Source organism: Mustela lutreola, chromosome 2 (genome assembly GCF_030435805.1).
Source record: "Mustela lutreola isolate mMusLut2 chromosome 2, mMusLut2.pri, whole genome shotgun sequence".
In the NCBI taxonomy this organism is placed as follows: Eukaryota; Metazoa; Chordata; class Mammalia; order Carnivora; family Mustelidae; genus Mustela; species Mustela lutreola.
Genome location: NC_081291.1, coordinates 174,738,307 through 174,763,130, shown reverse-complemented (window position 1 = coordinate 174,763,130; position 24,824 = coordinate 174,738,307). Strand labels below are relative to the sequence as shown.

At 37.0% G+C, this 24,824-nt stretch overlaps 1 protein-coding gene across 3 annotated transcripts in view; it reads left to right on the top strand.

The window, feature by feature from the left end:
• ZPLD1 (zona pellucida like domain containing 1) overlaps positions 1-24,824 on the top strand; it is a 236,288-nt gene that overhangs the window by 186,296 nt on the left and 25,168 nt on the right. For all 3 annotated transcript variants that reach the window (XM_059164267.1, XM_059164268.1, XM_059164266.1), the window contains 4 exons: positions 3,663-3,776; positions 18,697-18,917; positions 21,980-22,161; positions 23,458-23,530. In XM_059164267.1, the coding sequence (XP_059020250.1) occupies positions 3,671-3,776; positions 18,697-18,917; positions 21,980-22,161; positions 23,458-23,530 (582 nt within the window). In that variant the 5' untranslated portion in view covers positions 3,663-3,670. The remainder of the gene's footprint in view (positions 1-3,662; positions 3,777-18,696; positions 18,918-21,979; positions 22,162-23,457; positions 23,531-24,824) is intronic.

Here is a 24,824-nt window from a genome sequence, read left to right as displayed (position 1 = left end):
TGATATGTGTTATAGGGATCAAAATGTGGATACCTACACAAGAGATGGGGATGTTCTTTAAGAATCTCCTGCTTGATGTACCTTAATATTAACACACAGATCAGTACAAACATCATGATAAATATAATGTCACCCAACTGCACAGAGCTGTTACTAGAACATGGACACCTTGGTGTTGAGCAGTCTAGCTCCAGAACATGTGGCTTTGCCAAAGAAGCACAGGCCCTGTCACTGTCTCTTTTTATTGGATGTACTTGAGAAAGTATCACTTGCATTTCAATATGTGGTGACTCTGAAACTAGTATTTCAGTGTGTTCTGTATGTCCACACTATGCTATGTTCTTTTTTGTCCTCCCTGTTTTTTGAAAAAATTTTCTCTTATGTTCAATTAGCCAACATATAGTACATCATTAGTTTTTGATGTAGTGTTCAATGATTCATTGGTTGCATATAATGCTCAGTGCTCTTCACCACACATGTCCTCCTAATGCCCATCACCAGGTTACCCCGTCCCCCCACTCTCCTCTCTTTTGTAATGCTCAATTTGTTTCCCAGTGTCCAGAGTCTCTCATGGTTTGTCTCCCTCTTCATTTTCTTTCCATTCAGTTGTCCTTCCCTTTCTCTGTGGTCCTCTGTGCTATTCCTTGTGTTCCACATATGAGTAAAACCATATGATAATTGTCTTTCTCTGCCTGGCTTATTTCACTTAGCATAATCTCCTCCAGTTCCATCCCTGTCAGTGCAAATGGTGGGTATTCATTCTTTCTCATGGTTCCAGTGTATATATGAACCACATCTTCTTTATCTGTTCATGTGTTAAAGGGCATCTTGGCTCTTTCCACAGTTTGGCTATTATGAACATTGCTGCTATGAATGTTGGGGTGCAGGTGCTGTGTTGTTTATGCACTTACAGTTTCTAGTCTTGCAATCATCATCCTGATTTTTAAATGACAAATACAGAGAATGACTAGGGGGTGCTTGAATCCATATCTGGTGAAATAAAAATCAATGTATATTCTGTTGACTCAAACTTCTTTCTATCTCTATCTTTTTTTCATCAAAAAATATTTATGAAGGGTTTTAATCTTCACAACAGTGCTGCCACCACTATTGGTAGGCTGTTTCAAATAGCATAAGTTTCTCAACCATTTTTGGTAAACATAGATGTATCCAGTTTAGTCTGTAGCAATAATTCCCACAGTTTTCATAATGAGAGACTTTTCTCCATTAAAAAAAATAATTTTCTTCCTCATAATGCCTGTATTATAAAAATCTAAGCAGATTGCATTTACCACATAAGAATTTGTTTATCCATTTCGGATGAAAATATCTATTAAAAATCTGTTAATTAATAGGATGCCTGGATGACTCAGTTAGTTAAGGGTCAGACTCTTGATTTTGGCTCAGGTCATGATCTCTGGGTCATGAGATCAAGTCCTGTGCTGGGCTCTGTGCTGGGCATGAAGCCTGCTTAAGATTCTCTCCTAGTCTCTCTCTTCCCCTCCTCCTGCTTTCTGCTTGTACTCTTTCTCTCTCTCTAATTAAAAAAAAAAAAAAAAAAAAAAAAGCAAAAAGATTTATTAATTCATAAACTTAAAGAAAAATAACTGATAACTAATGATAAACAACAACAAAAATAATGCTGAATTTATTTAATAAGAGATGATATTTAGGTAGTGTGAACAGCAAATGTTACTAGAAAGACCTGGAGTTGAAATCTGGTTTCTCCATGTATTTTCCATGCCACTTAAACTTCCTGAGACTTATTTGTCTCTCTCTCTATATATGGAATAATAAATGCAATCTCATCCAGTTATTATAAGGAATATGAATTGGAGACAATAGGCAAATGATCTGGCTCACAGTGTCTTCTTCATGCAAAGTGTCCAAATGGTAAATGTTATTTTTCTCTTATGAAAGAATATAAAAGCTAGAAAGTGTTTCAGAATAAAAATCACTCATCAATGAAAATTCTTGACTCTGTGAATCCTAAGGGATGGATCCACACCGCTCTATCTAATCTAGAAATGTCTATTTTTCTAGATCAGGAGACAACAGTATGAGTCTAGAGTCTCCAAAGCCTTGAGGGAATCCATGGGAGCGATCATGAGAAGGCATATGTGTACTCTCTGAGAAGGGTAGGGTGTATACTAAGTTTGTGTGGGATGGATCTACTGCTCAAAACAAGCTGGTACCTTCCCTACTAGTATTCCAAAGTCTCCAAAAGAGCAAGGATTTCTTGTCTACTTGAAGTGCCTTGAGGAACTAGATAATGATGTTATAGATATGGCCAAGAGAGCCCAGGATCTGGGTCAGCCATTTCTGTGAAATTTTAGTTTACTGAATGTCCTAGGGAATCAGAAGTAACCAGACATATGGCTGTTCTCCCAAAAGTCATGAGGCTGGTACCTGAATAGCATGTTATAATGCTGAAGGAAGGAAGCCCCTGTTGAATATTTTTTCTGTCTATTTTTGAGAGTAAACTCATGCCTTCCTTTCCCACATCCTTACCAAAGTGACTTTGTTCATCATAAACTTGTTATACTAAAATGATGGTTCAAAAGCAAAATATATTTCCTTCCTTTTGTTAAAAACTTCATTAATCATCTAAGGGCAGATCTTTAAGGGAAGCTAAAATACCATCCCCCCCAACCCCAACCTTTTAAAGTGCACTAAATTATTTGAGTAAACCATTTACAATTTTCTTTTCTTTTTGCTTTTTATACACAGACCAAAACCACCAACCCAAATGATTTTTTTTTTTTTCAGTGCACAAATTGCACTGAGACTAAATTGGGTGCTTTTGGAAGATTTTTTAACTTTATCTAGCCAAAAAAAGGGCATGTGGGGGAAAAAAAAACACCAGACTGACTGGTGTTTAATTATCAAAGCCAGTTTATATTTGTTTGTTCAACACAAAATGACAATTTTAAAAATCACTTTCCATTACTTTCTCCTAAGAATTCAAGGTGCTCATTTATCTGTATAATCAGTCTTATATACCCACCAATGATGAGTCATTGATGGAAGGATGATGTCAGAGCACACATAGTATTTTTCTATTCTTCCTTTTGCTTTAGCCCGGTGTTTCTGGGGAAAAAAAAAAAAAAAAGCAAATGATACACACAACACTGATTTTGAGAAGCAGCACTAGTCTAGAATTCCTTTGTTGAGGGGAAATTTTTCCTGACATTGTTTAACTATTAATTGTATAGAGAATTCTTTGAGAATCAAGTATTGAGTGTTAAATCCCTCTTAATTATATTGGTATTTTAAAGTGCAAAATTGCCTCTACATTGATCAGTTTGTCTAGATATGTTGTTCTAATCTGTTAAATATTTGGTTTGAGTTCTTATTTATAATACATTTTCTTTTGCAAGCTTTATGACTTATATCTTAGTTCTTCCACTAGAACAGTCTGGATTTGTCACCCTTAGCAAACTGACACCAAAGAATGGGAGCAATTTACAAATATTGTCACCAAAATGTCTGCCTCGTTTCTGATAATTATTTCTCATAATCCTCAGACTTTAAATGAGCTTTGCCTGCATGGAGATAGCCTGCCAGTCTCTTATCCAACCGGGAGTTCAGATCAGCTTCAGTCTTTCCAACAAGAAGGAGTGAAAGCTGGTGATGTACACATGATAAGAACTCTTTTCTAGGTTTTGCAATGGAACGAATATGGTTGCTGTTGCTTCTAGCAATTGGAGTGCTTCTGGGGTCTGCTCAGTTTAATGGCTACAACTGTGATGCCAACCTCCACAGCAGATTTCCTGGTAAGTCTGAACCTAATCCTTTCTCTAATTGCAGCTGCAAAGAGTGATTATGTTTGAATTGTAAGGCCCTTAAATACATATGGAAAATGGAGGGAAGTGATATCCATCTACATTAAGTGGATATTAACAAGTGGTAAATGACAAAAGACATTTTTCTGGAGTTGTAATTTATATCCAGATTAACATACAAAGTGTTCATCATAGTTAATATTATTATAATGGCTGTTCACAAATGTGAGAAATATCGGTTATTGGGTGATAGAATTGGGAGAAGCTAATTTCATCAAAACTTGCTTAATTAATGCCCTTTTTATCCCCCTCATAAGTTAATCCAGACATTCAAAACAACCCTTATATGCTAACAGTTTTACTTAGGAATAATACTTAAGAAAATTATTGTGGGCGCCTGGGTGGCTCAGTGGGTTAAGCCGTTGCCTTTGGCTCAGGTCATGATCTCAGGGTCCTGGGATCAAGGCCCGCATTGGGCTCTCTGCTCAGTGGGGAGCCTGCTTCCCTCTCTCTCTCTCTGCCTGCCTCTCTGTCTACTTGTGATCTCTCTGTCAAATAAATAAATAAAATCTTTAAAAAAAAAAAAAAGGAAAATGATTGTGAGATATTGTGCATTACTCAAAAATATTATTTCAGTGGTGTGTTGGTCATTTCCAAAACACACAGACCAACTTGAGGATAATGGCCCAGCAACCATCAATGTTGTGGACAGACAGGAGATTTTGACCAGATTGATGGACATGTCCTACAGGTTCCTACAATCTGCACTCAGTGAGAAGTAATTCAGTGTTTCATTTAACTATTCATCATTTTATGTCAGCTAAAGTTATAGATTCACAGATAAACATTTACAAAATAAAGATTAGATGTTCTGGAGTCATTTTTCCAAGTTTGCCATGCAAACTGAAATACTTCCGGTCATGTTTTACATTTTCTAAACCTGCCAGTACTCCTATGTTTGGAACATACCGGAGCAACAACAGACTTGCATAGAGTAATCACTAGGTAGTTATGTTGTTGATGTGGGATTTCTAATTCACCTGAAATGAGGTAATCTGTATCTCCAGAATAAAGATCCAAGTATGTAGGAATGCATTCAAGAACCCAAGTGCTTGGCAGGTTAAGTACAACCTGGAGGTCAGGATGGGGAATGTCTAAAGGTAAGTCTAGCAAGGTGTTCTAAGGCAGGGATGTTAACGATTTTGAGTACCACAAAGGAGGGCTTTTAAAAATTATTTTTTGCTATGGAAAATTCAAATATATACAGAAGTAGAGAGGAGTAAAACAAGCATTTGTACTGATCACCCAACTTCATCAATTATCAACACATACCAACTCTCTCTCTGGAATAATTTAAAGTAAATTCATTATTCATGTTTCAGAAGTGTATCTGATGGAAAAGAACTTAAAATAGTTATACTTCATGTATATGTCTAATAAAGTTAATGATAATTCCTTAATATATCATCTAATACTCAGCTAAGTTGCCTCTAATACATCCCCATGGTCCATTTATTGACATGTGTCTTTAGACTATTTTAATTTATAGTAGTTTTATGTCCCTTGCTTTTCTAAAATGTTAAGAAATGTGGTCATTTGTTTTATGGAATTTTGGCTTAAATCTGGTTGATGTAGCTCTGGCATGTCATTTTACATGCTCCTCTTTTCCCATACACCCTATAAACTAATTAGGACTAGAAGTTTGAGTAAATTCAAGTTTGGTTATTTTGCCAAGAAGACTTTGTGAGTTATTCATGTGAAGTATTTTGTCTTTGATCTATAAGCAATGAAGACCCATTGTGTCCTTCTAAATATATTATTTGAAGGATCTGACCTGGTCACATTTTGTTTTAGAAAGCCAACTTTGGGAAAAGTGAAAGAATCAAGTTAGAAGAATCTAGAGGCAGAGAGAAATGTCATGAAGGCAGGTCTGTGGGAGCAGCAGAATGAGACAGCTCTTAGAGATATGTTGGTGGTGGAATCGACAGAGCTTGAGTTGGGGAGGTAAAAGAGAAGATGATGTTCATGTCTTAGACAATGTTTTGAATTCAGATAACTGGGTGGTGATATTGCCAACTAACACCAAAAGTATAGGACATTTGCATGTTTTAGAAAAAAGTTTGGGTTTGAAAATAATGAGTTTGAGGAGTTTCTAGAACTTCTAATGGCAGCCTCTATCGAGTAGTAGAAAAAAATGGACCTGGGTCTAAGGAGAGAGGTTGGAACCAAAGATAGCTATGTAGGAGCTGAATCCCTGTTGAGTAAGTAATGAGTGGGGAATAGGAAAATAAAAGGTAAGAAAATAGACTATTATTTTAGATAACATTGGTGATGAAGGAAAGAGGAGTAACCTGAGCCAGCAACTAAAATACGAAGAGAGGATTTGGGGATTAGAGAACTTGAGGCCATTTAGTATACACGAGTAAAGGGAAAGTATTCAGAGATTGGGAATAGCAATAGAGAAAGAATTGATGTGATGAGGAAAGAAAATATGGAAGAGAGCATAGATGTAGGTGGAGGAGTTAACCTGGGGAAATTGGTAACACTTTCTCTAGGAGAGAGGGAGAAATAAAAGACACAGAGAAGTTAAGGGGTGCTCATTGTGACATGGGAGGCAGAGGCAGAGACCCACTGGAGAGTGAGGGCCCAGGGGCCTGGTTGGAGCCAGAGAAAGTAGTCAAGCTGTTCCCTATTATGTGCAGAAAAGAAAGTTAAATGTAAAAAGATTGTTCAGCAAAGAGGATCTACCTGATCTTGTACTTAATACTTGTAAAGGTAAATAAAACATGTAAATGAGCCAGGAAGAGGCTAAGACAGGATAAGGAAGTATTTTTCATATAGAAAATTTAAAAATTATGTTAAAACACTCATTTATAATGGTGCCCACCAACCACTTGCATTAAAATCACCTGGGATAGTTGTTAAAAGTGTTTTACCCCAAATCTATTTACTTCACTGTTTTACACCAAAAATGTAGTGTCCAAATCTCTGATAGTGGTGTATTTTAAATCCTGAGGATGAGTCTAATGCATATTTATGGTTGGGAAAAACTGACACATTGTATGCTATTATTTTCTTTAGCCCATTATTCCAACTAAAAACATAGTCATGTGTTAGGGGAATAAAATTAAAGACAAAATCTTCCCGCCATCCAAAAATGCTCTCTGCGAGGAGAGTAGAGACAAAATCACTTATCATCCAATAAGCATTAAACCAGAATGTGAGGCTTATCATAAACAATCCATCAGGAGAGTGCAAAGACAGAAAGAAACCTTACCCTTTTATGTAGCCAAGCAGATGCAACACATCACATATGTTTTCAAGATAAACAATAACTAGTCCTCCAATAAGAGGACTTGACAGCACAATTTGTTACATATAGTTCATTCTAAATATACCTGGTAATTGCGATGACCATCTGTGTTAGCATATTGGCTTTATCTAGAGGAAAAATAAACTCCTATCTTTACAAAAGGAAGTCCTTTTGTAATTTGGAGCCATGCTGCCTCGAAGGGAGGCTAACACCCACCTACCTACAGATATAGGGGGCGCTATTTTTCTTGATGTTTACATTTTCAAGAGATGGTTCCCTGATCCTTGAGAAACATTCCTGGGTCATAAAGCTGATAGCAGGCCTATCTAATCTTCAGAGGATTTATATACTTAGGATTACAAGTTTTCTAAGTACAAGTATTCAGAATTACAAGTTTTCTGATGTAAATAATTTAAGAAAAGGGAGGGAGAAGTTTCTTCCTTTATTTTAAACAGAGAGAAGGAAACCTCTTTTTTTTTGTTTTTTTTAGATTTTTTAAAATTTATTTGACACATCACAAGTAGGCAGGGAGGCAGGCAGAGAGAGAGGGGGAAGCAGGCTCCGTGCTGAGCAGAGAACCTGATGTGGGGCTCTGTCCTAGGACCCTGAGATCATGACCTGAGCCAAAGGCAGAGGCTTAACCCACTGAGCCACCCAGGTGCCCCTAAACCTCTCAATTTGTGTTTGTCCTTATACATGTTAAAACTTCTAGTATTGTTCAGCTTAGAGAACAAATATCCAGACTTTCTAAATGTACATGCACGGGCATGCACTCACATGTGTACACATATTATTGCAATGAAAAATCTATATTAAAGAAGTCTAAGATCTGGAGAATTCAGAAGTCCCAGGAGAGGCTTTAAGTTTATATGGCTATTATTTTCAAGTAAGCCTATTTTTGCAGGTCATTTGCAGAAGACTAGAATGAGCAAATAAAGCATAAAGGTTAATTGCTTACTCCCCTCTTGACTTGTGGCTTCTCTTTCACATCAGGATCACCCTTGATGTCATCAGGAATTCCACAAGCTGCTTAGATACTAAGCAATGGGGTAGAATGAGAATGAGTCTGGCAAAGGAGAGGGACTATCTAAATGCAAAGTAATGTTAATAATGATGAAAGTAATCATCTCACCCTATCTGACCTTTGCTGTTTCATGACATTAGAACTATTTTCTTTAATTTCCATGGCATTTATCCTTGGGCTAAGGGAAATGCCATGGTTTAATTCATTTTAAATTTAAAGGGACCCCATTTAATTTTAAAGGTAGTTAACTCTTGGCTATCCAAGCTGATAGTAGGGGACAGACTTATACCCCACTGACATTATGGTAACGCTCTTCCCAGAATAAAACTCAAATCAATCTAAAAGTTGACTTTTAGAGTACCACAGAATTATTTAGCTTAAATTAGATATATGGATAAATGCATTTGGCCTCTGTGACCGACAAATACATTTCTGGAACTACCCCACCTTTTGGAAGGTGGTAGCATATAAGGGTTAGCCTCTAAGAAGTCTTTAATAATAAAGGCACCATCGAGGAAAAATGGGGCTTATAGCACCAGAAACTGTGGCTCGGAGCTCTCTTATAGTGAACTAACCACTCATGGGAAACTGAATATATCAGTGTTACACAATTTGTCATTTTGATTTCTACTTAAAACAACACTAATAAGGAAGAAAACAATGGGTTCCATATATTTTTTTTTAATTTTTAATTTTTAATTTTTTTTATAGACATGTATTTTTATCCCCAGGGGTACAGGTCTGTGAATCACCAGGTTTACACACTTCACAGCACTCACCAAAGCACATACCCTCCCCAATGTCCATAACCCCACCCCCCCTTCTCCCAACCCCCCTCCCCCCAGCAACCCTCAGTTTGTTTTGTAAGATTAAGAGTCACTTATGGTTTGTCTCCCTCCCAATCCCATCTTGTTTATATTGAGTGAAATGCACATTACTAATTCTTTCTTGTAGTCCTTATGACAAACCTATAAAATCTTTTGACATCATTTTACAATGGGGAAATTGAGGATTAGCATCGTTTAATATTGCAAAGCTAGAAATTGACAGAGATATAAAACTAAGACCCTTTCCATCAAATCATGATGCCTTAAAGTGAATACTAAGTTTAAAAGAATCAAAGTGGGAATTATCACATCAAACAATCTGAAAAATCACATAATAGGGAAAATTGTTTAGCCTTTTAAGTACTTGCTTGACTAAGGAAATCTTTTTTTCCAGTGATATTTATTAATATTTCAGTAAACATAAGTGTTTTACAGGAGATAAAATTAAGAATCACCAATTTAATTGAATTTATGAGTGGGTCAAGCAAAATGAACTCTCTAATCTTGTGTTAGGTTCTGCTTGACCATTGCATTATCCTGTGCCTGAAGTAAAAGTGGTTAATGGAATAATTATTCAAGAAAATATATTTTGGACTTTCTGTGATAAGAAAGGCCTACTCTCCTGCCTTCCCATGTAGTAGTAGTGTTTTGGTCTCCAAGCTGTCCAGAGGATGCCTGCTTTCTGCATTGCACCTGTGACTGCCATTACAAGACCAGATGAAGCAGAAGAACTGATCTAGGCAGCGATTGCTGATCACTTCCTGATTAATCTAAGTGATAAAATGCAGTGGCAGGAAGAATAATTAGTCACAGGTTCAGTGGCTTAGTAATTCAGAGTCCATACCCTTCTTTATTTCAATATAGAATTTCTTTATTGCATGAATTTTTCACTTCCTCTGCTTGTGAATGTAAAATCCATATGCTTTTTCCTGCCGGAAAGAGATGACCAATCTCTTCTGGTTCCAAAGAATGTAGAGCAGATAGTAATGAATGTAAGTCTGCAAAACTTGCCTCAGACTGCATATGAATTTCCTGCAGCACTAGAAACAACAGCTCGTATTTGCTAATGAGAAACAGATGTGAAAAACCAAGGTGGCAAGAAACCTGGTCCATGTAGAAAGGGAACTCGAATTCCTAATCTACCTTCAATTTTCCATCAGCTGCTGGTGTTTTGTGTGGATGAAATATCACCACCTCTTTGGGACTTCTTGCTCATTTAGCACCCAAATCTCAATATTGTATAAATCTTGTTGAGAAGAAAATCAACTTAAAAAATGAGTTAAAACAATGCACACAGCATCTGTTCTCTAAGCAATTTTTAGTTTATATAGTGCCAAATATTTCTTCCCTCATTTTACAGAGTCAGAAATGGAACTGATATACAAATTACTCATAATCTGCTAAAATGGCACAAATTAGTTTTGGAATGTCTATTGCAGTTCAGGAAGTAAATTCTTTCCAGGTGAGATTTCTATGGCACTACAAAGCAGTGTACTCTTCAGTATAGTAAAGGCTCCTCCTGCTATATGTAATAGGCTTTGGCTCACACAATCAGTTTCAACCCAATGCTACTTCGAAGGGCTTGTAATCCAACCCATGAACAGAGGTGGAGTCATATTCACAGCATCACCTGCATCTGCATCTGTGTCTGACCTGCACAGAGCCTCCATCTGCTCACAACAGATATCCACCCCCACCTCAGGTCTCCTTCGGTTTGGGGGAGAGTGCCCAGAACATACTTGTCATTTGAGGTGCTCCACTGATTATTGAACTGATGTGGTTTTTGCAATGGGGAGAGGTGGGGAAAGAAGACTGATCCTATTCCCAGCTTTGTTTCACACACCGCCACCTGAGCACTAAGATAGATTCTTTTTGGACTCAGGCTCACAAAGTTTTTTTATGAGCCCTCTTTCACTGAGATTCAAAACCAGTTGGTTTCTCAGGCACAGAAAGGAGTCAGGATTCATCGCCTTCATGCTTCCTCCTCCCCTTCTCTCTCCCTCTTCCCCCCTCTTCCTACCTCTCATCCTTCTTCATCCAAACTTTTTCTTGTCAGCATGGAAATCGTACAAATAGGCATTTGGTGGGTGTGCTTAATCCTACCAGATAGAATCCACCCTAAGGGTTAGATTCTGCCCCAGGTATATAGGTGTTACTAAGCAGTTCAAATGACTAAAAGACTTGCAATATTGGTATCACCTAGGGGCTTGTGAGAAACACACAAATCAGCCCCCGCCCGCCGAGATCTCCTGAATCAGAATCTGCACTTTAATAGGATTCTCTGATAATACATATGCTCAGTAAATCATAAGAAGTGTTGGTTTGAGGGTACCTGGGTGGCTCAGTGGGTTAAGCCTCTGCCTTCGGCTCAGGTCATGATCTCAGGGTCCTGGGATTGAGTCCTGCATCGGGCTCTCTGCTTAGCAGGGATCTTGCTTCCCTCCCTCTCTCTCTCTGCCTGCCTCTCTGTCTACTTGTGATCTCTCTCTCTGTGTCAAATAAATAGATACAATCTTAAAAAAAAAAAAAAAAAAAGAAAAAAATAACTGTTGGTTTGAGAATGGTGCTCATGATGTCTTCCTAAATTTGTGTTGCTACATAGCCACACTGTGTATGTCAAGTCCAGGTGGCTGTCAAGCACTTGCTCACTATTGGTGACAACAGGAATCAGCAAATCTATCACTGTTAAGGGAAAATAATTAAAAAAAATCATTATTAGAAATAAGGCAAGATAATTAGTTAACAAGACTAATGCATTTTAAAAGGTTAAATACCTAAACAAAAATAGAAAAAATCTATTAATTTCATATTCTTTAATGGGTTGAATTTTCTCAATTGGAAGTCAGAAAATATGTGACATTAAAGATATTGATGTCTGACTAAAACTCTGAAAACAGTAATCATCTCAGGCACTTGGCAGAGTACAGATAGGAAATATGAGTTCTGGATGAACAGTCAGGATGACACTGTATTAATTGCACACATATTTTCTTTGTGAATCTTGGAACTTATTATTAACCATTACAAACCAGTATGCTGTTTGTGAAGGAATTGAACTAAGCATGTTTTTTTTAAAATATTTTATTTATTTATTTGATAGAGATCACAAGTAGGCAGAAGCAGGCAGAGAGAGAGAAAGGGGGAAGCAGGTTCCCTGCCCAGCAGAATGCCCCATTCAGGGCTTGATTCCAGGATCCTGGGATCATGACCTGAGGCAAAGGCAGAGGCTTTAACCCACAGAGCCACCCTGGTGCCCTGACCTAAGCATGTTTTAATAGACATTTGATGCATATTTGTTAGGTACCTGGGGAAATCCAGAGCTTTCAATGAGATCATAATCTACTGGGAAAGCAAATATCCACTCCCAGACATAATGTAAGCAGGTCAGTAGCCTCACAGTTAAAGGAATGCATGATAGAGTCCTTCCCCTGAGAGATGAGGGAAAGTCTCATTAAGTGGACAACTTAGATATTATTTTTCTCCTCTCAGCTCATCTCCCTTCTTCAATGCCGTCATGAGTATTTCATCTATTATTATTGTTTATTAGTGATACATTGAGTATTTAGTGATTCTCAAATTTATGTTTTCTGTTCTTTGCTATACTCCAAATATTAGAATTATATTTCTGACTACCTGTTGAACATGTCTCCTCTTTTTCGTTCCTGTGTTCCTATCTCAGGGAATGACCTAGTCACCCACTAAAGCTAGAAATCTGAATATCAATTTGACATCTATCTCTCTCTCTTCATGCCATCATCTGATCAATTTCTCTTAAGTTAGTCCATTAGAATGACTTCATTTCTATGGATGGGTGGTTGGATGGAATCTCCACACCAACATGGGACTCAAAGTCCTGATCCCAAGATCAAGAGTCACATGCTCCTCTGACTGGGCAGCCAGGTACCCAGGAACGGTTTCATTTCTTCTCAATGGTCCCTTCCAAACAGTTCTCTTTTACAGAGGCATGGTTGTATACAACATGTAAGTGAATCTCTGTCATGTCTTTATCAGGCTGCTCTATAATTACCTAATTTTTCTGCCTCCTCTAATCAAACATGAACATCATGAAGTAAAGTAGTGTTCTTAATGCCTTTATCTTCAGAGTCTAGCAAAGAGCCTTAATATGGATACAATAAGTAATTTTAAAAAGTTCATTTTTGACATGAAGTAGCATATAGTTTAGATCTTGAAAATAAATAGGAACAATAGGTTCTAGCTTGTATAAAACTGATGGAATTGATTTTATCTTAAAGATTTTTATTTATTTACTTATTTCAGACAAAGGGAGAGAGAGAGAGAGAGAAAGAGAGAGCATGAACAGGGAGAGGGGCAGAGGGAAAAGCAGATGCCCAGCTGAGCAGCAAATCTAACATGGGGCTTGATTATGACCTAAGCCAAAGGCAGATGCTTAACAGACTGTGCCACACTGGTTCACCACTGATTTTGTCTTAAACTCCTGTGCACCCTGTCTTTTTTTTTTTTTTTTTTTTTTTAATGCATTGACCCCAGAGTTACTGATTTTCATGTGAAGATTTTTCTATTTTCAGACAGTGGAAGAATATTTTTGAGCCACTGCTCTGTGGGGCTGAGTAATAGCCTACAGTTCAAATTTTTTTGAGGTGTCACCATGTTTGTATCAGAATATGTGTATGCAGATTATATGAGTAATGTATTGCTCGGTGCTCTTATTATGCTTGGTAATAATTAGAGAATGTTAGAATAAATATGCTGATGTTAATGAAAGTAAATGTAGATCTCAAAGTTAACAGTATTGAGATGAGATGAAGATCAGTCAGTCTATCAAAAGCTGGGGTTCTTTAGTCTCATCTGGATGCCATTGGATTTAAGCTAGTTGAGTGTGGAATTGTTGAGGAAAAAGAAGAAAGTTAGATATACTTGTTAGATATATGAATGATATGTTGCAAATATATTGTCAGTAATTGTGTCTAAAGGGAAATTATAGTTAGGTGTTGTAGGAATTGAACTTTATTGGGAATGAAGAAACAGAATGAGGTTTTTATTCATATATATAGAATTAGATTCATCCCTTCTTTATACCCATTTATATGGTAATAATACTCTAAGAGCTCTAAGTTTGGACACTTTTTTTCTCTATGTGGTGAGATAGATGGTTGATAGTGTGACAGGATATTTAAAATTTGCATAATTTAAGAAAGTTGAGACAAACTCATGGCCCGATTGATTGGAGAGGGAAGTAGAGAGCATTTCTTTATTTTTACCTGGATTTGATTTAATACTGTATTTTTTTTTTATTCTTATGAAAAACTTCAGCCTGGTTAAAATATCATAGGTGGGGACTGGAGTAGTGCATTTGGTTGGGCATCTGACTCATGGTTTTGGCTGAAGTTATGACCTTGGGGTTGTGGAATGGAGTCCCACCTTAGACTCAGTCCTCAGTCTGCTTAACGACTCTATTCCCCTTTTCCTGTGCCTCTCCCCACTATTCTCTCTCTCTCTCTCAAATAAGTAAACAACTCCTTAAAAATATCAGGGGCAAAATAGCTATTCTGTCAGTATAACCCCACATAAACTCTGTAAGCTGACCTATCATAAACATGCTTAGTATCTTTAAATACAAAACACTAGAAGTGAAAAAAATCTAAAGGTATTTATTCATTGATCTTGTTTTTAACTTGTACTCATTGAGTTGTTTAATACTCAAGTGTTGTTTAAAAGAATATAGCAATTCTGGCCGGAGATTGGACGATAAAAACGTTGAAGAAATTTAGTTGTCGAGAGCAACTGTTACTCACGAACTCTGAAAGAAAACTTCTCTTATTTTGGCAGAAATTGCCCTTTGGCAACTTAAAGTATCTTTTCTCCCACCTCAAAACCTCACAAATGGAAAAGTTGTGCTGAATGGATGTCTTTAGTATCTACAACTAGGGGAAAATGTGTTTCTCAGAAGCGGTGGTGTAAAGTCTTTAGAAAACTAGGTTAGGATGGATTTGAACAGAGCTCTTTTCTTCTACTGCAAAAAGCCTTTAGCTTGTTATCGTATCTCCTAGTGGGATCAGCTTGTAGCAAATTCAGTTCCATTTCAGGCATTACAAGTCTTCAGTTAAACGCAGAAAACTGAAGAGAGCTCTACATCTGGACAGAGCAATCTTTGCCATTTTATTAAGCTATTCTAAGTATCCACTAATTCCTCTCAAACAAAGGTGACGACGCTGAAATCTAAGTTGGTTTAAATTGAGGGGAATAATATTTCTCCTTTGTAACATATTTAATGATATGTATTCACTTTGATGAATTTGTGATACTCTAAATAATGCAGTGGTACAATTCTCTATTCCACTGGACAGAAAGAGAATTCGTAGTAAACTCACTGGTAGTTAAGAATTTGATCTGACATTGAGGAAGACATTTTGTTACCTTACAGAGACCATTTTTTAAGAAACAGCTTCCTGTGATTTTGCCAGTGTGTTTGTCACTTGCCTCCTTTTCTGCTATTTCCTTCTTTGTATTTTAAATTCTACTGAAAACAGAACCATCCAGTTCTCTATATGTCAATATGTCAAGCCTGGACATATTTCACACTTATGTAGTTATTCACACTCCTTTTTGTGTTATAAAATTTCTACTCCTTTAAATCTCCAATTTACTGATGCTTCAAAACTCAGGTCACGGACATCTTCTCCAAGAGACTGTTCCTAACTAGATCATCTGGGTAGGGTTCATTCTTGGTACCACCCCAAAGCTCTCTGCCTAATCTTTCTGTCAAACTGGGCACCTTTTACAGACTATGATGTGCTGGAGAACAAGTACCACTACTTTGTAAATCCTCTTTGCAGTCTAGTGTTTCAATATTTCATGCAGTTAATTATTTAATTAAATATTCACATCAATGAATATTATAGCTTCCTCCTTTCTGGGACTTTCAGTTTATATAGAAGACAACTAGACAAATACATATATGATTCTAGGGCAATATGACAGCATAATGCAGTGGCATAATTTAGATTTGGGATCAGGGAAGTCTTTGGGGAAAGGACAAGAAATTTGAGACCTGAAGATTGAATAGGAGGTAAGCAGACAAAGACTTGGGGGGAGGAAGAACATCCTAAACAGAGAAAAGAGCACTGATCAAAGGACTTGTACGAATCTCTATTAGGCTTTTCAAAGTACTCACAGCAATTGAGGAATAATTTATATAAAATAATGTTACATATTTGTAGTGATTTTAAGGGTACAGCTTGCGATTTTGACAGGTATATGCAGTCGTGTAACTACTACTCAGATCAAGGCAAAGAACATTTTTATCATCCCACAAATCTTCCTTGATTCCCCTATTCCAGACAGTTCCACCCCTGGAGGTAACAGCTCTTCAGCTTTTCATCACTCAATGTGATGCTTTCAAAGAGCTAAAGAAAGTTCAGTGGGAATGGTAGAGCGATGTGAATGCAGAGGTAAGATGATGGCAGATCATGGAGCGTCTTGAGGACCTGCTTCAAGATTTGGAATTCTGGCACAAGTGAAATGGATAGTTTAAAGACCTGAGCAGAGCTGAAATGATTGCATTAATCTATTAATAGCTATACTAATTAGAGAAGGTTAAGTGTGGAAATAAAGGAATCAAGTAGGAAGCTAACATAATACTCTAGGGTAAGAGATAATGGTGGCATGAGTCAATGAATAGCATGTAGATAGAGAATAATCAATAGATATAAGATCTTATTTGGAGTTTGTAGACCCTCAAACATTTATTAAAATGAACTCTATTATTTTAGTAAAGAGCATTATTAAAAGTTATGGTTGCATTTAAACAGCTAATGTCGTTGAAAGTTAATAGAGATATTTTCCCAATTTTAAGGAGTATGTATTATTTCCTATATACTTCATAATGAATTATACCTACAAAGGGAATATTGCTTGGAGTTTTCTTGGATAATTAGCCTAATATTTGCCTTTGGCCAAGAAATAGATTTTCCATCTTTCTCTTCATCTTTAACCATGAAAAATATTTTCTTTCTTTTTGTAATGAGTTTAAAATCACAGCCAGACAGAAATTTTCATTTTTACTTATTCACATTCTCAAAATATGACTCAGTTTTCCAGCAAAAACCAGTCTGGGGAATGAGTACTCCAAAGAAATACGCTGTTGAACACTTAACCCTTAGATTACCTTTGAGATATTTAAGCCAATAATACTATGCCAAAAACCCTTGAATGACATTTATGTATTACTTAGGTGAACATCATCTCATTTACTAAAAATACCTTTTAGTTTGCTTGTTTTTCCTTTTTTGAGCAAAGTAAGTTTACTTCCCCAAATAGCTTAGTCAGTTTTTGTTTTGTTTGTGTCCAGATTTTGAAAACCTGATGCTTTTTTTGGATACCTTAAGTGGTAAAATGGAGTGTTAGAAAGTGGTAAGGTTATTGTATTAATTTCCTAAGGCTTCCAAAACAGAATGCCACAAAAGGGTGACTTGAAACAAGAGTAATTTATTGTCTTGGGGTTCTAGAGGCTAGAAGTTGAAAATCCAGGTGTCTGCAGGGCCACGTTCCCTCTGACACTCTGGATAGAATCCTTCCTTGGCCCCTCCTAGCTTTTGGTGGTTTGCCAGCAAGCTTTGGCATTCTTTGGCTTATAGATGCATCCCTCCAATTCTGTGTCTTCACATGGCATCCTTCCTGTGTCCATCTCTTCACATGGCATTCCTTTTTTAAGGACACAAGTCATTTTGGATTAGAGACCCACCCTATTTCAGTGTGACTTCATCTAACCTAATTTTATCTGCAATGACTCAATTTGCAAGTAAGATCATGTTATGACAGACTGAGAGTTAGGACTATAGTGTATCTTTTTTATGATGGGGGGAGGGACATGATTCAACTTAAAACAGTTACCAAAAACAATAAATGTAAAAGCTTCTGGCACTGGGGAATTGCCTCCCAACCCACCTCTCCATTTGCTACATATATTTTCTTCATCATATGAAGAAATATAACTAAATAGAGATATGAAAAGCTTGTGTGTGTGCCTATGCTCACCTCTGTAGACCTAGAGTGGATCCCATCACTGATAACTCATGGTATAGTCATGGAAACTGTGATAATTGTGTTTTAAATTTCCACGCCTAGTTCATTCCTTTTATTTTGGCATAGTCATTGGCAAAATTTCTTAGAGCAAGTTATGCATATTTTTTTCTTTGTAGTATCAGCACATTTGTTCTCATTCCTTTCTCTCTAGAGTAATTTAATACAGGCAAAATAAAATGGGATTCTGACGGACAGCTTTTGTTTCTCCATCCTGGGTAAGGTGGGTTACAAAACACCCAAACACTCAGCAATATGGCTCACAATGGATTTTAACTTCTTCCTTACACTTGGAAAGATGCATCATTTGTAGTGAATCTCACTACTCTGGACAGGCTATCTGAATAATTCAGTTACTCTAGCTCTGAATTTTCTCTGTAACTTGATTTTTTTCCACTCGATTCTCTAATCATTCTGTAATACTCAACTGACATTTAATGCACATCCACTCTATACCAGACACAAAGCAACAGAGGTATTTTCTAACTCCTAAATTACTATATCTAAGACTATTCTTCCTGGCTACTTTTCTTAACTTTCACATTGGATTATGGTATATTCAACTATAGGAATCAGTTAAACAGACTGAAGGGATGCGTAAATACATTAGAGGAGGTTAAAGTTATTCTTCTACCCTGTACTGTGCTTTTGTGACTAATGTTTACTTTTTATATATTTTTATTTCAGCTGAAAGAGACATCAATGTCTACTGTGGGGTGCAAACCATTACAATGAAGATTAATTTTTGCACTGTACTTTTCTCGGGTTATTCTGAAACTGATCTGGCCCTGAATGGAAGGCATGGGGACTCCCACTGCAGGGGCTTCATCAACAACAACACCTTTCCTGCAGTCGTCATTTTCATCATCAATCTTAGCACCTTGGAGGGCTGTGGAAACAGCTTAGTGGTAAGAAGAGTGTGAAATTATGTGCTAGGTTTGGGGTCACGACTAAAGGTCTCCCCATTTCATGAAATAATCAGAAGCCCAATCTATCTTTCAAGAAAAAAATTTCCAATAAAACTAAACAAATCATGTCCTTTGCCTGTTGAGGCTTCAGACATACAATTGTATTTACCAGTAATGGTTCTGTTTGTTGTTGGTGAGAGTTGAGGGGTGTGAGATCAGCTGTGCTGTTCTAAACAACATTTTTGGTGTGAGTGACATTGTTGAAGATTTCCCTACATTTTATCATTAGCTATGCTTTTCATGCTTTTTTATAGAACTATTTTATACAAAAACCGTTTTTTTCTGGTGAATTTGGCAATGAGTCTCTTGGCCCCTTGCTTCTAGGGACCTTATTCAGAAAGAAAGATGAAATACAGAATGGGAAGCTCAGAATCGTCTAGGTCCATGTTTACCATGGGACGATCTACAGCAGTATTTAGTGGAAGAGGACTGTCAGCATTTTCAGTGGGATATTCTTCATTGTGTGGGACTGTCCTTTGAATTTCCAAATGTTTTTCATATCTAATCTTACTCATGAAATCCCAGTATATTGTTCAAAAAAAGAAATCTCTCTAGTCATTGTAAAAATCAAAATACTGCTTCAAATATTCCCACCCTGAATGAGAACCACTAGTCTATGCTATTCATTTATTTGTACTTGCACTGAACACCAATAAATAAATAAATAAATAGATAGATAGATAGAAAGAAAGAGAAGGAAAAGAAAAAGAAAAGAAACTGAGTGAGGAATTGATTTTCCCAGGAATTAAAATTAATCGAAGTATAAATATTGTGATTTGAGGGGTGTTACACTGAAATTCATTGAATATTATTTTTCATTTTGCTTGTTTAAATATAATCTTCTTGGTAAATCCTAGCACAGACAAAAAGGAGATACAGTGATCATGACCACTTAGCCCAGTGTATGAGGAGAAACTGGCTTTTCCTCTTCATAAATTATTGTTTGGGATTAAAGGGGAAGGCTTAATTTCTCTAAGGCAGGTTTTCTAAGACCTGATGGGAGAAGGGAGACAGGAAAGGGATTTCTTTGATCTCCTTCCTCATCTTCCCTCGGAGGCCAGTTAGGATATTGTGCCCATAACCATTTTCAAGCCCTCACCGTGAGTATTGTTGACTCTTTTTATTAAAAACATTTATTCATCTCTCTGAGTTGTGCACAGAGAGGTTATGAGATGGGCCCGAGAGAGAGTGACGCAGGCTGATTATTACATGTCTGTGTTTCCTTGTCGAGGGAAGAGCCCACATGGAAAGCCAAGGTCTCCCTCCTCCCACCATATCCTGGGGTCTCTCCTTCGGGCTGCTTTCTTCTCTGGATTTAAGTCTTGCCAAGCTGCCAAGAAAATAGTTCAGGAGAAATTCCAGGCAAATCATCTGGGTGTGTGTGTGTGTGTGTGTATGTATGAACGTGCATGTGTGCACATTGGTACGCACATGTGCTATTTACCTTTTTTTAAAGCTGAATAACTTGGGTATAAAAATTACTACGTATGTGTGTGTGTGTTTTGTTTGTTTTGTTTTCACAGAATTGGTATGTTTAGTTAGCCAGTCAGGAAGGTGTGAGAGGAGGGGAAGATTTGCTTATTTTTTCATTTTTGCCCTGGATGTCCCAGCTTTGGAATCTGTTCCAACGATAATCCTACATGGGAAAAATTAAGTAGACTATTACATCAATGAATTAGAATTAAAAAAAAAAAAGTTTTCATTTATAACGATTCTGGCTCTGTTCATGAATCAGCTTGATGATTGCCTTGGCTTTGTCCATGAACTTCTAAGTTCATGCATAAGGTTTATTCTATTGTTGAAAAGTAAGTATTAACAAGTTTCCATAATATCTGCTACAAGTATTCATGAGTGTCATACTGTCTTTGACATACTGGGAGAAGCTGTATTGCTCTACGATGTTACAAAAATCAAGAACATTATTGATTATTCCTAAAATGGTGTTTCTTACATTTTAGTGGGATTGAAGAATCCAATGAAAGCTAATCAGTCCCAGGAAAATATGCATATGGACAATATTTTAATATAACTTCTGGGAGTTCATGATCCCCCTGAAACCTATCTATGAATGATTGCCCTGGAAAGAGATGAGAGTCTCCATGTATGTACTACAGATGAAGGCCCACAGATTGACCCTCAGAAAATTTGTGACCTTACTTCATTTGTTCAGAATTCACTGTGTGATGTTGACCATGCAAAGACAAATAAGACTAAGAGGACTCCCTACCCACGAAGGGTTCTGATTCGGTGAAGGGGACTTCCAGTTCATGCACCATAGCTGCTCCTGTGATGGAGATAGGGAGCTTTCCTAGGGAAGATGAGATCTAGGGGAGAAGCAGGATACATCATGGTGAAGTGGGGAAGAAGAAGGCAGAGGGAACATGTGCGGCTAGGGTGTTATTTTTATTACTACTATTTTTAAAGATTTTATTTATTTGTCAGAGAGAGAGAGAGCATAAACAGCTGTTGCAGGCAGAGGGAGAAGCAGACTTCCCACTGACAAAGAAGCCCACTGGGGAATTTGATCCTGGGACCATGGGATCATGACCTGAGCCCAAGGCAGATGCTCAACTGACTGCGCCACCCAAGTGTTCCAGTGGCTGGGTCATTATTAGCCAAGAGTTTAAGTCTGGAGACATGAAACCAAAATGGTAAACAACATCAGATTAACAGGGATTTTTTAAGGCAGGCCACAGAATTTGGACCTTACTCATGAACATTTTCGAATTACTTGCTGTAGCCCTCTGAACATGTAATCTCTCTCCTTTCTTATTTGTGAAATATGAATAAAGTGTCTTTGGTGAATATGGAGTTTCGTTTAGTTAAAAGACATATATAATCACTTACAAATAGCATTTTGTGTATATAATCTCAAAACCATGGCATGTTGTAGTTGAAAAAGACCCTAGGAATGATCTGATCTAATGTTTTATTTTGCAAATGAAATGCCTAGATTTACATATAGCTATTTAATCATTAAACTTGATCTACTGTTTTAATAGGTATCCACAATTCCAGGAGTCAGTGCTTATGGAAATGCAACTTCAGTCCAAATAGGAAATATTTCGGGATACATTGATACTCCAGACCCACCAACAATCATCAGCTATCTACCTGGGCTTCTCTACAAATTTAGTTGCAGTTACCCACTAGAGTACCTGGTTAATAATACCCAGCTTGCCTCGTAAGTTCACATTCTATCCTTGTTTTCACATTCTATCTACCTATAGGACCTTGCCATGACCCATATCAACAGATCAAATATATCTATTTCTCCCCAAATTAAAACTGGTTCAAACTGGCCAGATGTCTGCCTGGGGGTTCTCCTCATGCCCTTCGGAATCATCCAAGCAGCTAAGAACTCTGGATGCTGATGCAGTTCCAGAGGACTGTCCTGTTTCCGGGGCGTAGAACAGTTACTGCATGTTGGGTCCTGCTTGGCTTCAGTCTCTGCCATAAGCTCTCACTGTTGGACTCTCCTGCCTCAGAATGTGGGACTGCACGCCCTTGCTGGAGTGTCAGCTGCACAGGTGCTGATGGCTCCCAAAGAGAGGTGATATCACTCAGAGCCAAAGGGCTTCAGAGGTGGATGGAGCTCATAGCCTTTTACTTATAGTCATGCATTCATTCATTTTTCCCAAAGCACATACTCCAAGACAAGGTTATGTTCACAATACTGCATAGCCCCCTGGATTTGTCAGATTTGTCACAACTTTGACAAAATGGGGTAATTGAGTGAAAACTTTCTCTCCTCAGATCTAGCGTTTGCTTTCACAAAGGCGTAGTGATTGTTTAATCTTAGTCATCAGGGAGTGTGGAGGCCACATTCTCTTTCATTTAAAAAAAAATGATCACAGCTGGTTTTAGTGGCACAACGATGACAAATAACTTGGTGAAAAGCAAGACTTGGAAAAGCAAGAAAAGAAAGGCTTTGAGTCAAAAAGATACAGGTGTAGAGGGAAGTGAGTCATTAGGGTGTCAAAGACTTAATCTGCTCCCTTGTTCTTCCCCAGTAAACACATTCCCAAGCTGCAGGCACCTGGAAAGTCATTCATTCATTCAATAAATATTTATTACACTTCTACCATGTGCCATGCAGTGTTCTAGCAGTGAACAAAGTAAAACAAAATCCCTGATCTCCTGAAACTTCTCTGGGGATTGATGAAAATGTGATTGTATCAGATTCAAGTTATATGGGAATGACATTTTTCTTTAAAAAGTCCCATATATGCAATGCAAAATGCAAAGATGCCTTTGTAAATGAAAAGATCATAAAGAACAGTCTGTCTTTATTTGGTCTCTCTGGCTTTTTGATTATTTATCTCTTCAGTGATTTAAATAGTGTACCTAGTCCAGGCCTAGTTAAAAGTATGTCACGCTTACTCAAGAGTTTGAGTGCCTTAAATCCAACATTAATGTATAACTGAAACTTCTAATTTAAAAACTCATCAGTGCTTTCCTTTCTCTAAATCTGTTTTAGGTCCTCAGCTGCTATTTCTGTGAGAGAGAACAATGGTACGTTTGTCAGCACTTTGAACCTGCTCCTTTATAATGTAAGTTGATGGGTGAAGGATGTTATGTTCCCTCTCACTGTTCTGAGGAGCCATTTATGCGGAAGGGTTTTATATCAAAATCTACAAAAGCCACATTAACCCTGTTTTACTTTGGTAACATTTATTCATCTTTACTAGAGTTTTTGTATAGCTTAGTGATAAAGGTATACTAAAAACTGCATTACTTTCTAAAAGTTGATAAATGGCTTCGATTTTATTTTGTAAATGTGATTTTACATAGTTACTCCAAGTGTCTATCTATATTTATATGTATGTATTTAATTTGTGTGCCTGTGTATGTAGCCGTGGTCAGGGTCAAGATTTTGAAAGTAGTATTATTATGATAAAAAGATAGGAAAAATCCAAATGATATTTTTCCTGGTGATGAATGTGTTAATATTTTCAGTGTGGGATTTGGCTGATGACAATTCTGTCACATTTGAAATAACTTGGGTTGACTACATAGTATTGTCTAAACTCTTGTCATGTAAATATAGACAGTGGCAGCAAAACGTGAAAAATACACTATGGATTTCTATTTATAACTCTAACATTAATCCCCCAAATGATATTTTCATGTTGATTAAAAATTTTTATTCATACATTTTAAATGCCTGATTTAAATATCAATTTTTCAATCTATCAACCAACATTTTTGTAAATTATGAATCTGATTTTTACATTATTATTCATGTCATCATGGCACTGAGTTATAATTCATGCAACTGATTTAAAAGTCAGTGCTTTATACTTTGAATATAATGAGCTATAAATATTGTAGTAGGACATTTTCCAAAGGCATTCAAAAAAATCATGTTTATAAGTTTGTAGTCTGACACCACCGAGTTCTAAACAACAAATTAAAATGTGTTGGAATGAAGATTGCCTTTCTGTCATTTCCCAACTTCCCTCTGCAAGGAGAAACTGCCAAGTTACTTGGTTCCACAATACTCAGCAAATATGTGCCAATATTCATTCCCAATATGGCCAGATATTTATTTTTGTTTTGAGCAATATTTTTTAAACTGGAAAATTCCTCTCTGTTGATTTATATGTGTAAGCTCCTTGGGGTAGAATTGAGGTGACTGGTTTGGATTCAGTATTACTTGTTATATTTAAGTGAAACAAAGATGAAACTTCCTGATCCTAAAAAAAGTAAAAAAATTTACCCAGATGGTGTTTAATGACACCATTATTTTTTGTGAAATTAAACTATTCTCTTACTAGTAAAGCAGAAAATAAAAATTTAGAAGTGTGGAATTTGGGGAGAGCTTTGCTGTGAGGGTCTTTTCTT